Raw genomic sequence first — 15,993 nt, 5'->3', positions numbered from 1 at the left:
TAAATCGGTGCCACTTTACTCGAGTTGAGTTGCAATTAACACTGGCTGATCAGATGCCCAGGAGACTTCCATGGGCAGGAAACTGGAGTAAAACAGGGTCGGGCTGGTGTCCCATTCCTATGTATTCCATCAAATGGAAAGTCAGGGTTGGAGGAACACTCTGAAGATGAGTCTGCTAAAGGTGAGCCACCCAAAACAAGAGTGACCCTGGGGATTGTGCTGGAAAATGAACCGCTTTAAGGCTCTCAGTCTGTTTTCTGGATAGGGGAGAACAGAGACTGAAAGTGCTCCACATGGCGTTAGCCAAATCCAGGGGGCTGTAGGTGACCCAAATATGTCCAATCTCTCTTGTAATCACAGAGAAAGGGAAAAAAACCCCAAACAATCCATGTAAAGAACCTGATTCTCACCATGCAATGGATTTACCCTCTTTGTTTCCTCTAGGCCAAATGGGACTCTGCCAGGGAGCGTGGAAATCCAGAATAACACCATCTACTTTAAAGGGCCTGTCTCCTACAGCGTGGCTGGCACCTATGTCTGTGAGGCCTCCAACGCCATTGGTACCCGGTCGGGCTTGGTGGAAGTCAATGTCACAGGTAGGAAAACACTTGGTGTGCTTTGAAACACAGAAGAGGAGGAGGAGGTGGGGAGAGGAGACTATGAGTGGCTGACAGCTACCAGTCAGTTATGTCTCCTTAACGTCTGTCTTAATCACCGGTGTTCCCTCCTAGGGGCAGGAGTTTCATGGTGGGAAGGGAGCAGTGAAGTTCTTTGCTTTGTACTGGTTTTGGCTTGGATTTTTTCTCCTTCCCTCTTGTCGTCTTTTATCTTTTCCTTTCTTACACCAAGATACATTCGGTTTGTTTCCCCCTTGTCTTCTGCTTTGGATTCAGAGAGATCATTGGATATGTTAGAAGCAAAGGCACAACAGGGAGATACTTGTTAGGAAGTAGGAGTAGGATGAAGGTATGGACTACCATTGAGGCAGTAAAGCATAAGACGGATGAGTCATTTGTTCAGGATGATGTTTGGTGTTTCTGATGTTAGGCAATGCTCATGGTTTTTCATTTGTGCTCCTTCCAAGGCCATGTTCGTCTGTGCACTTGCTCCTCTGACTGCCACACATTACCAGCAAGCTGTGAGTAGCACTTGAGTAGCAGTGTCTGGGCTCCGGAAAGGAGTAACATCATGGGATGCAGACGAGGCGGGCAGGCAGCACAAACCAGGGCACATGGCCACTTTTCCAGCTGGGCTCACAGCAGGGACCATGCGGTGTTGTAGCTCCAGACCTGCTTTCTCTGGGGAGAGCAGCAGGACTGTGACTGGGGCAGCTGGAATGCAGCCTGCATCCTGCAGATACCACAGACAGCTTTGATGCCTGCAGACTGGATGGGGAATGAGGTGCACTGGGGGCTTCCCGAGGCATGGGAAACACAAGAAGGGTTCCTGGGGTTGTTAGCCCTACCTGCTGTCCAGCCTGAGGCAAATCAGACCTGGTAGCAGGCCACCGCCTTGAGCCACACCAGTCCTGGAAGAGCTGTCTAACCTTGGAGTGATGAAATGGGCTTATCAAGGGGGCCGAGCTGCAGCTCTCTTTACCTGCTCTCTATAGTGGTAAGTGCTGGGAAAGCATAAAGCGGAGGCCTAGGCAGCTGACCTCCTGAAATTAGCAATAATACTATGTTTGGCACCCTCACCACCTCCGTTCCCCTCTTCTGCAACATGGGTAAATAAGGCTAATCTTCTTCTATCCAAGTGCTTGGAGGTCAGTGGATGGGATGTGCTAATTAGATGCTAATTACCAACTATTTATTTATGATCATTATCAACTGTAGCAAGCCTTTAATTCACACCTCCTGTCCTGGATCCTTGCCTGCTGGTATATGCTTTTCTCTGGGGGATTTTTCATTAGCCAGTGAAAGGCATGAGAAGAACACAGCTCTTTGTTCAGGACAGATGTGGAGCAGCATCCTGCCCAGCCCCGTCCAACTGCCCGAAGCCGGAGGGAAGGTCAAAATCCATTCAGCCACTGGCCATTTAATGGGAGTTGCCACCAAATGTGCTGTGTTTCTGGGACAGTGCAGGCAACTGCCTGGTACAGACTATCAGACTTGCTTCCCATCAGCAATAGAAAACAATCCCATGCATTAACAAGCACCTTGGGTCGCACTGGAAACAATGATCAGAGGGAACAAGCCTCCAAGCTCAGTCCCCAGTGGCAGAGAAGGAGGTGGGATGGGTACTGCAGAAGATTTAGAGGAATAGGCTCTCTTCACCACGGCTCATTTTCCATTTCTGCATAGATTGTATGTCTATTTCTTGCTGTCGTTCTGTCTATCCCACCACCCCGTATCTCTTGCAGTGTCAGGGCACATGTTCCGAAACCCCAGATACAGCCTTGTCTTCATATTTCCTGCTGCCACCTGCCAGCAGCTTATCTGTCTCAGCACCACAACAGCATTGCAGCCCGACTCGCCTGCATGGGCACGGGCTCCTTTAGGGACAAGGGTCTGTGGATTCCCCCTCTGGGCTTCTCCCTTCCTGGTGTTTTTTCAGGGGACTACTAGAGCATCGTTCTCATGCTCCACCAGTGCAGTGCTGGCAAGGGAAGCACGGACTGGCAGGATTTGGGGGGAATGACGTTGGGTTGATGACTGCTTGCCTGTAATCTCAATTTATTCCCAAAGGATCGGGTTATAGGGTTTGAGGTTAAATGAGAGGGAAGGAAGGGCACTCCCGCAGCTGCCCGGCTAGGAGGGATTACCAGACAATCTGTTAAGCCAGGCCTCCACCACATAAAAAAACGCCTTTAATAATTCATGGGATCTGAATATGTTTATCCAGCTCTCCCTAAGGACCGATTAGGCCAGTGCTGCGGAGGGCTCAGCCGTCCTCGCTCAGCTATTACAGGTACATTTGTTTGGGTCTTGCAGGCAATTTAGGGATTGTCAGTGGACCACGAAACCTCTTTCAAGAGCTGCATGCAATAAATGGAGTTCAATCTAGGGAGCAGCCAGCCTTGGGAGGAGAAAAAACAGAAGGCTGATGCAGAGAAAACCCTGCAGCAGCTTTTCCCCCTCCTGTGTCCCTGGGTACAGACATCCCTCCTCCTGCCACACAGCATCCTTCCTCCCAGCCCTGGCTCCAGAGAGGAGTGCAGGGATAGTTCAGCCCCTTCCTGGGGAGGGTGATTTGTTCGCAGGGAGAAGGCTGAACACTTCTATTAGAGTTATAGCACATTAAAGAGATTGATAAGTGGAAATTTAATATTTTATTCCAGCAATCTGTTCCAATAATAGCTTGTCCTGCCTTGCAGGACCTTTGTCAGTTGCAGCTGAGCCATGTAGTGTGACATGTAACTATTTATTACAGGCAGTTGGGTGACATAATAAAAGGATGTGGTTTTATAACCTGCATGCATGTCCCTGCGTGCCTGCACACACATGCACAGAGAGCTGGCCATGTACATACACCCATATGTGTGACCCCAATCTGCATCCTAGCATGCAAACGAGCCTCCTAGACCTGCATCAGTGACCTGTGATGCTCATCAAGAGCATCAGTGCATTGGCGTGTGTGAATATGCATGTATTAATGAACATGTGCTTCCCTGTATGGGCTTGGCTGCAGCAGTGCATGTGTGTACATAAACATCTGTGTGTCTGCAGGAGGAACGTTCATGCACTTGTGTACTGGCTTTAGCCAGAGGAAACACAAGGAGAAAGAGGTTAAAACAGGCTCCCACCTGCTTCCCAAGGCCAGGAAGGAGTCCTTTCTTCCGGGATACAGCAGGCTCATGGAGACTCTGTGCTGTTCCCTGCCCAGGGCCAAGCTTTGCAGCCTTGGCCTTGGATGTGCTACAGGCTGTGGCGGGGAGGAAAGGCAGGCAGTGGCTGACGGCCACCCCCGTTTGCTTGGCTTGCATCAGGGAGTTATTTACACAGCACCAGTGATCTCACCCCAGCAAGGTCACTGCAAACTGCCCTTGGGGCTCACTGGAGCTCTCTGCCATGCGACAGCAGCCCTTTGCTGAGGCTCAGAGCTGAAGAGGAAGCTCATTTTGGGAAGTGTTCAATTCAAGTGCACCCGAAGCCCAGATGCTGCGCCAGCAAGTGTTTGCTCATGGCTGCTTTAGATGGGAGGACACAGGGCCAGGGACTAAAGAGGAGCAAGCCTGGGGGTCCGCCTGATGCTGACCTTCTGGATGCATGGATGGTGGGTAGGAGTGTCTGCTGCATCCTGTCTGATGGCATCTGTGCCAACGGGCCCCTCGGGGAGCAGCGCTTGATTGACAAGCAATAGGTGACCTGACAGAGAGATTAGAACCTAAGACACGTTTGGCATCTGGCCTGAAAGCTGTCACACTCTGAAATGCCAGCGGCAGCTGCTGAACTTCTGGATTAGCTGCCAGTGGTTTTTCCATCCCCACTGCCTCCTCTCCCCATGACCCTGCTCCACAGCAGAACAGAAATCCCTGGTAGGGAGAGGAAGAGCAGGATCCCTTGAAGCCAGAGATGGGCATGCATTGGTGCAAGGGCTGTTGTGAAGGAAGGAAGATAGTGCTACAGGTTTCTCACATTGCAGCCCTGGGATAATTTGGTGTGGACTGGACTGGCAAGGGAAGGTTTGCCGTCAGCAAGCTGTCTCTTAACAAACCCCACATGATCATTGCTGTATTTGCTGAGACCATCTGGGAAGCCCCATGAACCTGTTGTTGGAATTAAGGTTCCTGCTCCTCCCCAGAGCTGCTGTTTAACCCTGGCTATGCCCCTTCCCGCTTCCCGTTGCAGTGGGTGTTTGGTTTTGCAAGGCAGAAGGAAATCCAATCCAGAGTCTTCCTCTGGAAGAGCTTCACACAAGGAGCAGCTTGGGCTGACACGTGTCAAGAAAGTAATTTCTCCTGGAGTTTGACATTTTCCTCAATGCCCATGGCTACAGTGAGAATCTTGGCTGGTGCTGGGTTTTTCCTTGGTGCTTGTGACTGAAAGAAGAAGGATGGAGATAGAACTTCAAGAAAAAATGTGCCCATAGGAAGTAGTATCTTTTCAAATATCTAAGCAGTGTGATAAGCAGAAGGGCTTTTGAAAGGTGGTTTCCTGTGGATCTGCATATCATAGAAGAATTATGTGATGTCTAAAAATATGCTTTTTCTGATGTGGGCCCTTCCGCCTTTGGGAGCAGGCTCTTGTCCCCGTGGGTCCTCTGATGTCTAATGAGGTTTAGCTTGCACCTCTACCAAGGATCCACTCCAGCTCTCTCCAAGAGCTTTGTGATAGGATAATTTGGGCTCATTCTGCTGTCAGATAGCACTGAAATTGGCCAGCAGGTTCAAAAAGCAGTAGATAAGGGATTGATGGACAGGCAGGATGATTTGCATGTGTCTCATTTTCATTGGAAACCAGCCATTGGAAGAAAGATGCGGTTTTTAAACCGTCTATTTTGTGATGGGGAGGGCCTGGTTTGTCACTGCTGCTCCGCTGGGTACTGACAGCGGAAGGCAGGAGCTGGGGCAGGGAGATGCTCGGAGCCTTGCACGGAGGGATAAGGAGAACCTGTGGGCTTGGCCCCGGCTCCCCGCGCTCCCAGCTGCCGCCCCAGAGGTCCGGCTCCTGGCACAGGGACAGGAAGCAGGGCTGAATGCAACAGCTGGCAGAGCTGGGCAGCGGGCAGATAGTGTTGCTGCTCTAATTCCTATTCATACAGCACTCCCTCTTTTATGAGGGGGGGGAGCAGGAGAGGGGGAGGCTTTTTATGCTGGTATTAAAGCCGAGCTTGTTCCCCCTCCCTCTGCTCTGCTGTCTCCTGTTTCTCCAGTCCGCTTTTCACAGTGGCTTTAATTCTCTCCAGACTCTTCCTAATGGATTTCTCACATGGGGCCCCCAGCACGCTCAGGCATCGCACCGCTTTCCAGAAATTTCACGCGCCCCTTGGACACAAAAAGGGGGATCCTTTTCCCACACTTTGCCCTCTCTCCGCAGGCTGCAGCCCTGCTCTCTTGTGCACCCCAGACACGAAGCTCGGTGGGCAGGGGGGTAAATCCGCCTTTGTGGGGCTGACAGCAGTGGCTGCGTGTGGAGCAGCACCCGCTGAGGACCGGACCTGTCCCGCGTCATTCATTTCTAGTTACCTGGGTAACCTGAAATTGAGGAATGGGTAACCTGTAATTGATGAAGGGGCAACCATTCATCCAGGTTATCTGGGTGTTGAACCGTGGCACCGTGGCAGGAGGATGCAGGCGTGCCGGGCTGTACCTCGTTGCAAGGCAGAAACACTGCCCCAAGCCGGGGACCCTCCTCCCTTACCGGCTCAGCCCGCTGCAGCCCAGCGGCCACGGCGATGGGCTGCGGAGGCAGCGCGGTCTGTACCGCCATCCAGCGGCGGTGTCGGGCCTGTGCCCTGCCCTGCTCCCGAGCAGCCGGTCCCCCTTCTCTCTGGGTCCCTTGTACCCTTCTACCACGTTCCCCCGCCGCATCCGCATCCCCACTCGCTTTTCCAGGCTCCGGGGGAGTGCGGTGGGTGGACGAGCGGGGAGGAAACTATGTGGGTAGGGAGGGGATGATTTCGGCTGCTGGCTTGCGATCTTCCCGTCTTTCTTCTCCCTCTCTTCCCACAGTTTGATTTTGTTTTCTCTGGCATGGGAACTGGGCCACTGCGAGGAGGATGGGGATGGGATCCGAGCAGAAAATAGTTTGTTCCCTGAACAACGTGTGAAATCCAACACAGCAGTGTGTTAGTGTTCATGTCCGCGGCGTTGGCAGTGGCAGGGGGGTGGCATGTAGGAGAGTGCTATCTTAGGGGTGGGCAGCACAAAGGGCAGGGAAAAAATAGGTAGAAAAACATTAGTCCTTTTGCTTCATGCGTCCAGCCTGGGCTGTTAATGAGGCTTTTAATAGAAAAGTGGGCCAAGCTCCTTTTGAAATCGTGCACAGACACAGATTTCTGCTCTCAGATCTGTCTGTTCTCCACAGCCGGGAGACAGAAGGGATCAGTATGGCTTTAGGGACCCTGCACCCAGAATACACACCATGTCTGGGTCCCATCCACAAAATCAGCCTCACTCTGGGTAGGAAGAAGCTTCAGATTGGAGCTGTGGAGTGGGGAAAATTAAAAGAGGCTGTGATGGCAAGGAGCAGGCCTGGGAAGGTGGCATGGATAGGGGCAGAAAGAGCTGTACGGATGCTTGTGTGGTTGAAGCTGAGCCCTCAGCAGCCAGGGTTACCAGGGGATGGACGTGACATTTCTTACTGTGTCTGCAGGGAGGTTTTGTATTAACCAGCTGGCTATGACAAGCCATGTGTTGTTGATGCAACATGTGGCTTTGGCTTTCCAGAATCCAACCCCAGCTCCTCGTGCTGAAAGACATGCCCTCGCTCCTGCTCTGAAGGCTGTCTTTGGACAGGGATGCTGGCTCCTGCCTGCATAGTGTCTTGCTCCTCATTCTGGCTGCAGCAGGGAGCCCCTCCGTCTGCCTGTCCTCCGGCTCATTCTGCCCAGTGTGCTGCTCTGTGTGTGGTTTCAGGCTCGTGAGGCTTTGCTCAAGGCAAGTCAGCACTGCAGAAACCAAGATGCTGTTGTTGGGACGATGTCTCAGGAAAGGCACGAACGAAACAGCTCTCAGGCACAAGCAAAACATTTATGCCACAAGGATCAGGCCAGCAATTGCTCGAATTCAGTATCCTTGTCCAAAACCTGCAGCTGTTTCAGGAACTGCCTCTACCCTGGGGATGCTCTTTTCTCCCCTCTTCCTTTACAGCTGAACTAAGCTGTGCTGCAGGGAAACCCACTCCCTGCCCAGCTCCTGCTTGTTCTAATGCAGAGAAGTGGCTTCCAGCAGCAGGCAGTCCCACAGGCACATGAAGAGCAGGCAGAAAGACGGCTCTGCCTCATATCCCTTTTGAATGTGCTGCCTTTGAGCCCCTCTTTCCCCATCACCCCATCCCAGCTGCTGTTTTGGGAGAGTGTGCTGAGATTGCTGGTTGGTCTGCGCCTGTCCTTGGCTGCCAGGTTAAAATGTGAGGGCTAGAATGTTCCAGAGCAGCAAAAAAGGATTGCAGACAGGCTTGGGGGTGGAAAAAGCAGCGTGAGGGGTCTGAGCATGGCGAGCGAGGGCAAGGCTGCCAGGGGGCATTATCCAGGAGCCTGCTGTCTAAATTCAGAGGCAGGCAGAGTACCAAGAGAGCCATTTGGTTCTTAATGCCTCATGGACACGGATGCTCAACAAGCAGTGTGTGAAAGCTGAGTTTGGCCAGGGGCTGTAACTGTGCCCAGGGAGTGTTAAAAAGATTGATTTAAGTCCTGGATCAAACTTTATCTGTGCCAAAGTGTAGGTGTTGAACTGAAAGAGAAGAGTTTCTTTGTCCTGTCTTTTCTTTTTCTGAGTGATTTATGGTTTTTTTAAATAGGTCAGGGTAACTGTAGGAACAAGATTAGCATGAGCAGTGGCATTCTGCTGGCCACAGCCATAGCAGAAGGAAAAGAAACAGTGGGAAGGCTGTGCCCCTGTGCTGCAGAGTACAGCCAGGGCAGTGAATGGGTTCAGGAGCCAGCCGTGGCCTTGAGCAGATCACTTGTGGGGCGGATGGGAGGGGAGGTCACAAAGTGCTGCTGCCTTCTGGCCTGACCTACACTGGTTGGGGTCACCCCGAGCTGGGATGCCAAGGAGGAGGCTGCAAAGGTGGCATATCTAGCATGGCATCTATAGGAGCAGCTGTGGAAGGTCCCTGCCCACTGTTGGATGGGGTCTGGGTCTTGCTCCCCGGCAGGAGCACTCTGGGGCTGTCGGTGTGCTCTGGTAAACTGGACCTGAAGTGTCACCCAGTAAAATGGCAAGCGTCTGGACTCAAGGCACTGGGCTTGTGGGATCTGAGCTCGTCCGGAGAAACCAGGTGGGGTGGGAAGGGAAACACTGCTTCCAGGCTGTTCCTGCATGAGGCTTGGCGAGCTTGGCACGGCACGCTGCGTTCCCCTTGCTAAGCAGAGCTCCCGTGCGCTGATCCCTCTGAGGATGCACCCTCTTTCCCTTTCCCTACTTTTTCCCTTCCCTGTTCCTTACCCTCATCTTCCCATCCCCTCACCCCACAAAAATGGCAATGAAAGCATGGAGGGAGGGCGCGTTTCCGCATGGTTTGACACTGTTCCCCCTTCCATCTGTCTTTTCCTACCCAGAATTTCCCTACACCCCGTCTCCAATCGATGATCGCAAATCCATGGTGCAGCCGAACATCCCCACACCGGTGATTGGGGGCATAGTGGGAGGAGTCTCGCTGGTCCTGGTGGTGGCCGTGGTGCTCTTTGTGGTACTCCGGCGCCGGCGTCACACCTTCAAGGGTGACTACAGCACAAAGAAGCACGTGTACGGCAATGGCTACAGCAAGGCCGGCATCCCGCAGCATCACCCCCCCATGGCCCAAAACCTCCAGTACCCCGACGACTCGGACGACGAGAAGAAGCCGGGCCCGCTGGGCGGCAGCACGTACGAAGATGAGGATGAGGATGCAGGAGGCGAGCGCAAGCTGGGTGGCCCCAACAAATACGACGAGGATGCTAAGCGGCCTTACTTCACGGTAGACGAAGGGGAGGCGCACCCCGAACCTTACGACGAAAGGACACTCGGCTTCCAATACGACCCCGAGCAGCTCGACATCGCGGAGAACATGGTCTCACAGAACGACGGATCTTTTATTTCCAAAAAGGAGTGGTACGTGTAGCTCGGCCCCACTTTGCTACATACACACACACACACATACCTGCATACACACATATCACGAGTGATGCCCTCCCACTCCCCTGCATCCCTGCCGAGCGGAGCCGAGCGTGCGCGGCCGCTCGCACACACACACTGCACGCACAGTGCTCACCCCCCCGCACACGCACGCCTGCCCCGAGCGCTCAGCAGAGACTTTGGACGCTTCCAGCAGTGGCAGGAAGGGCGGGCTGGAGCGAGCGGGGAGGGCAGCTTTGCTTACAGATCATTTTTGGGGGGCGGACGGGAGGTGGGAGGTTGGGTAATTATTTTCTCAGTTTTTGGTTTTTGCTTTTTAATTTCTCTTGATGACTTTTCGTCCCCTTCTGTGGTGTTTGTATTGGTCGGTGGCTTAGGTGTTACTATTTGCTTTAACGACTGTTGCCCAGCCTGTATATTACACTCTTGTTTGTGTCTTCATGTCTCAGAGTGCCCTTCGGCCCCACTTCCCTCCCCGAGGTTCCTCCTCCCACTTCCGCACCCCTGAAACACTGGAATTTGTTTGTATGTTGTCTTCTTTGTTGTTTTTTAACCTTGGGAGGGGGTCAAGTGGGCTGTCCGTAGAAGGACAGAGGCCAGGAAAGATTATGGCAGTGGAAACGTAGGTGCCATTATAAGGTGAACTGATTTATTGTTTTTCCCTAATCACTTTGTTTTTAGTGGGGTCTGGGTACCATTCCCATTGCCCACTGCATGCCTGGGGAGATCCACTACCAGTTTTTAATGACTCAAAAAAAAGGTGAATTAGAAGAAAGGGGGGAGAAAAAGCCCTAGAACAAACCCCAGGTGCCTGGGCTGATAGGAGGGCAGGGAAACAGCTGCCATTTTTCTCCTACAATTTATTATTCCCTGGCTTTTCATTTTCTGTCTTTGTTTGAGTGTTCTTTTAAAAGAGAGGAAAGGAGTATTTATTGCTGACATTTTTCCTCCTGTGATGGCTCAGAGAAATACTGCCTCTTTTTGTTCTTGTTGCTGTTGTTGTTGCTACTACCAGCCACAGAGCAGTTAACTCTGGCACTATGGTTGTGCGCCGCGTGTCGTGCACACACCTCGCCTGGGGAAGGGGACCAACTGATACCACTTTGCTTCTTCCATAAACCCACTGCCTGAGCCTGGCAGGGCAGATCTCCCAGCGTACCATCCAGTGTCTTTGAGGGCTTCAGCACAGGATCAGGCCCCTAAGTTTTATTATACCACTAAGACTTAATTGTCATGTGTTTACACTTTGTTTTTGGGGAGGGTGTCAGAGCGTGGGGGTACTTCTCTCTAACTCTCCTAGCAACAACCCCAGCCCTTAGATCCATTGCTTAGTCTTCATTGATTGCCACTTTTTCAATATCACATCCCTCTTCTAAGCAAAGGCTTGGTAGACAGGGCAGGAGTGAGTGAGCCTGGGGTATTGATCTTGTCCTCCTTCCCTTGAGCCACTGTGTTGTGATGAGGAGGCTTCGATTGCTGCTATCATCTCTGCTCTGTGGATAAATGGGATTCCAGACTTCAGGGCCCCTCTGTCTGACACTGACCATATCCAAATCAGATTCACTGGGTTGGGGCTTATTTTTCTTCTTGTGGGTTGTTTTAATCCTTTTTTTTTTTTTTTTTTTAAGTTGATGTACAAATAAATCTTTTGTTTGAAAAGAAATCCCCAGTTTTCTGAGCTGTATTATCATGCACATCTAAAAATAGCAGCACTAATTCTCCTCCTGCCTTACCCACTGGGTTTTGTTCCATAGCATCCAGCAGCTATCCTGCTACAAAAGGGAGGGTGGAGAGTGAGACCCACGCAGATGAGTGAAGGTCAGATCTCTCATCCAGCCTCCAATGCTTTCCTTTAGCATGTGGTGCTTGGTCCAGACAACATGAAGCTCAGCCTGAGCCATCCACAGTTTGTAGCTTGCTTCTTATTGCGTTAGTGGTGTAGGGGAATGGGAAATCCAATTGTTACCCTGTAATCTTTCTGCTGTTCCTGCCAGCCCTTCAGGCTTCCTGGCTTCTGGCAGGACAGCCAAGTGCCACAGGAAGGCTGTTTTATATCCACTCAAAGCAGGGCAGACACAGATTCCTTCGGGATCTCTTGGGATTGAACCTATAATCTGGATCAGGACAGAGCAGCACTGCTGAGCACTGTACCTTAGCCACAGCTTACTTTAATGTAACACGGGGTGTGCTGCAGAGCCTGCACAGTTTGTGGTTCAGAGATAATTCTCAACAAAGTCCATTTCTCAAGTGAATAATCCTTTAGATCTGAATTTCACAACAAGGATCTAAAAAGGGTTATGACAACATCTCCAACATCAAACTCTGGGTGGTCCATGACCACGCACAGGGTGGAAATCAGTGGCACAGCCCCTCCTCTGCATATTTCCCCCAGGACAGATACACACCGTGAGGAGATGGATTTGGAAGAAAACAACCTTTTATAAAATCTGCAGGGTCCAGCAGTGATTCTTTCATGTTCTGCATCAGTCACAGGCAGGGACTACTGATCTTATTGGCAAATTCACATTGCATTGACTCCACAGCCCTCCAGGGTCCCAGCCCACAGTGAAGTTGTGTCCTAAAGACCAAAGGTACAAAGCCTTGCAAATGAAGCAGACGGAGCTGGAAGAGAACGGGACAGTATGAGTGTCCCTGCGTTAATGTGTGGCTTGCAGGAAGTATGAACAAGGAGCCCTAAGAAATATGCTTTGGTAGTTGTTAGCCTTGCATTTAGAGGTGTCATTTTTTGATATGTAGCCTTCTTGGCTTACTCAGTGCCCATTCATACACGGTCCACATAGTTAGCTGAATGGGGGCTCAAAAAACAGTGGGACTGAGAGAAAGGAAAGGAGATAGAGAAGCAATATGGTACTTCCAGGTGGCTGTGTGGTGCTTATTTGCTAGCTGGAGTTAAACCACGACAAGCCTGTATACAGTTCTCTTTCTGCTACATCACACTTTTTTCTTCCCACCAGCACAAACATAGAAAAGAGCTCATCAGAGTGGTTCAGAAAGGGGGTCAAATGGTTATTTTTCATCCAGAACCTGGGCAAGCCTGGAGTGGAAGATCCTTAGACGGTATTGCCTGGCACAACTGTGAGGTACCCTGCGAGGTTCAGGTACTTCAAGGTTCAGTAGTGCATTCCTCTCGTCCTTCAGCATTACTGCATTGGTGCAATTATCCACACAGCCATCGAGAAGTGCCACCTCTGTGCAGTGATTTGCTTCTTGCTGTCCCTTGCAAGGTCAGCTAATTGGCCTAGAGACTCTTGGGGTGGTAATTAGCCAAATAATTAGCCGTTAAACCAAAGCAAGGTGGAAGAAAAAAGAAGTGTGCAGGGGAAAAATCAGATTGATGTTTCATCCGAGAGCTGTTTTGATCCAGTAATAGCATCACTCCCTTCTCTGAGTTGAATTGCTCTGAGGGGGCCATTGAAGGTAATTAGATCAGGTTTTCCACCAGCGCCAGGAAGAAAGTGGTACCTGTTTCTACTCGAATGCAAGGGTGAGCTCAGTAGAGATGCCAAATCAGAGACCATGTGTATCCTGGGAGGTTCTGCAGGGGAGCAGAGGTGCTGGAGACCGTGCAGTACTCACCCTGCAGGGACAATCTGCCTGGTGGCCCCAAGGGCTGCGAGGGAAGGCAGAGGGGCAATCTGTGCTTTCCTTGGGGGGTGGTGTCACTTGTCCCTTCGTGCCTCAATTTCTTGCAGTGGTCCAGATTCTGGCATCCTGGACTCAAGCTGCTGGCTTTAAGTGGTGATGCACTTACCACAGGCTGGGCCAGCTAAGCCACCTCTCCCAGGGACCCTCAGGCTACCTCAAGTGAAAAATCCCCTTCTTCTCCACCCCCCTTTCATCAGAGGTGCTACGGAGGTGTAAAATGTCCCTGTGGGACCCTGCAAGGAGCAAGCAGAAGCTTCCATTTGGGAAATGGAAGCTGCCTTGGAGGCATGGCCAGTTGCCCTACCTCCATTTGAAGGTATCATTGTCCACATTCCTTTGCTGGGTTCTTGCCAGTGAAGAGACATATCAACATGGTGCTTTTCCCTTCCCAAGCCCTGGTCCTGGTTGGCAACTTGAGGCAAAAGTTGTGGAACCCCAAGGTTTAAGATGTGCATATGGGAAAGCTGAACAGGCAGATGAGGGGAGGTCGGTCTGAGCCCTGCGGTACATTGCTCTGGGTCTCACCCACATCTCGACAAAGAAAATGCAGCTGAATTTGGGCCAAGCCCCTGTGTGCATTCAGGGAGTGGTACTGGTGCAGATGCATCTGTGTCACAACCCAAAAAGAGCCTGTAGTTTATGTACAAAGACACCCTGGCTGTTTTCCTGCTGGGGCTTATCTCTAAGATTATTCATCGCGATTCACCCTGGTGATGTTATTTTCCCTTATTTAATTGCCAGATTCCTCCACCCCACCCCCGTTGTTAAAACATTTTTATTCAGCCAGGGAAAAAAAGAATTGAAAAAAGCCAAACCAACCCTGAAGATTTCTTACTAAAAAAAAAATCAAACAAAATGGTAGCACCAAATTGATTGCAAAGACATAAGGGAAAAAGGGAGCCATTTTCCTGATGTTGAGTCAAAAAAGAAACACAACAACTGTTCAGCAGAAATCACTGAGGGTTAGAGAGAGAGAGAAAAGAGATTCAAAAGATTGATCTTCAAGCAATTAGAGGAGGGAATGAAATTAGAACGGGAGCTGCTGCTCTCCTTTGCTGTTTTTCTTTCCCATGCATAAGCACACAAGCGCAAACGCACACAGAGAGCTTTTCGGAGTTTCAGCCACCAGTCATTATGCTCGAGAGTGGAGGGGAAACCCCATTGCCCAGCTCGCTGAGGAGGCAAATGTGTGGTGCCTGGAGGCTGCGCAAAGCTCAGAGGTTTCATACGATGGAAATGGGGGGGTATCCCAGGCCCATTTTGTTCCAAGAGGAGAAGCACTGGAGCATGTTGTCGCCTTTTGCCAGCAGGTTAAAATTCACTGTAAGGTTCCCATGTTCACAACTGCTCCTGCTGTAGCACTGAAGTTTTGGGGTCTGTTTCCTCTGCTGGGACCCAGTGAGGAGAAGAGATGCTGCCAGCATCGTGTGTACTGATGCCTGTTCTTTATTCAGCGGGGCTTACGACAGCAGGGCACAGCCAGGGCTGGGGTGCCGGAGCAGGGGTGAAGGGGAGGATTCAGTCCACCAGCAAGGGAAGGAAACCCAAGCCTTAGAGAGGGGGGTGAGTTTGTACTTGGGACCAGTGTGACTTTCATATGTAATTCACCTGGGGGTGAATGGAACAAGCATATGGAGTCCGATCCTTCACTAGCATAACCTGGTATTGGTGATATGGTGATACTCTCATACTGAGTATCTGATTTTTCTTTTCATTTGCCTTTCTGTTTTTTAAACATGGTTCCTTAACTCCAGTGATTTTATCTCTTTCTTCCTCCTCTTGCTGTAATTAAATTGTGGAATAAAGACTACAGACAGACAAACCACCCCAACCCCACTTCTTTTTTTGTTTTCCCCCTTTTTTTTTTTTTTGTAATCTGTGTTGTAAGTGCTTTTGTAAAAAATAAAAAATAAAAATAATAATAATAATGTAATGGACTTTTATGATTTTTGTTTGGTTTCCTTTTTGTTTTTCTTTTCCATCCTTTGTTTGTTTTGGGGTCCAGGGAGGCATTTTCATGGTTATAATTTGTGTGGGCAGGGTGTTGCATCACCCTTCCTTTTACTTGTATAAAAACCAATAGTGGCTCAGCTGTGGAAAAAAATGTACTTTTTTATAAATAAAGAATTTTAAAAGAAAAAGAGACATTCTCCTTTTCTTTGTGCATCTGTGACTGCGTCGATTTGCAACCTGTGGCTGAAGCTGTAAGGAGAGTCCCAGTAGCAGAAATGGCATCTGCTTTCCAACAGCTTAGGGCTGGTCCCATGATAGGCAGTATTTTGGAATGGGGGTTGCTTGCAGATGAAGGCTGAAGGGTGAGGGTTAAGAGATGTGAAAAACAGCCAGTGGCCTGGAGAAGGTGGACAGGGAATGACTGATTTTGCCACTGACATAGGTGGTGTTGCATGAAATTCTTCACAGCAGATTCAAGATAGGCTAAAGGGCGTGGGAGCATTTCCCCTTATCAATGTAAACAGTGAAACAGCCTTGTCAAAGGATGCTGCCGATGCCAAAAGTTAACCTGAGCTAAAAAAGTGGCTGAAGAACCTAGGGAAGAAAAATCCATCCAAAGCTATTAACAGTTATGACACTGTCTGTAGCTTGGG

The 15,993-nt window shown here is 50.4% G+C and overlaps 1 protein-coding gene across 1 annotated transcript in view; it reads left to right on the top strand.

The window, feature by feature from the left end:
- Positions 1 to 14,159, top strand: part of LOC115616340 (nectin-1-like) — a 62,394-nt gene extending 48,235 nt beyond the window's left edge. Inside the window, exons 5-6 of the mRNA XM_030505440.1 lie at positions 445 to 596; positions 9,166 to 14,159. Of these exons, the coding sequence (XP_030361300.1) occupies positions 445 to 596; positions 9,166 to 9,707 (694 nt within the window). The 3' untranslated portion in view covers positions 9,708 to 14,159. The remainder of the gene's footprint in view (positions 1 to 444; positions 597 to 9,165) is intronic.
- Positions 14,160 to 15,993: the final 1,834 nt, after the last annotated feature.

Source organism: Strigops habroptila, chromosome 17 (assembly GCF_004027225.2).
Source record: "Strigops habroptila isolate Jane chromosome 17, bStrHab1.2.pri, whole genome shotgun sequence".
Taxonomy (NCBI): Eukaryota; Metazoa; Chordata; class Aves; order Psittaciformes; family Psittacidae; genus Strigops; species Strigops habroptila.
The sequence above is the reverse complement of the archived record's forward strand: the minus strand, read 5'-3'. Positions and strand labels throughout refer to the sequence as shown.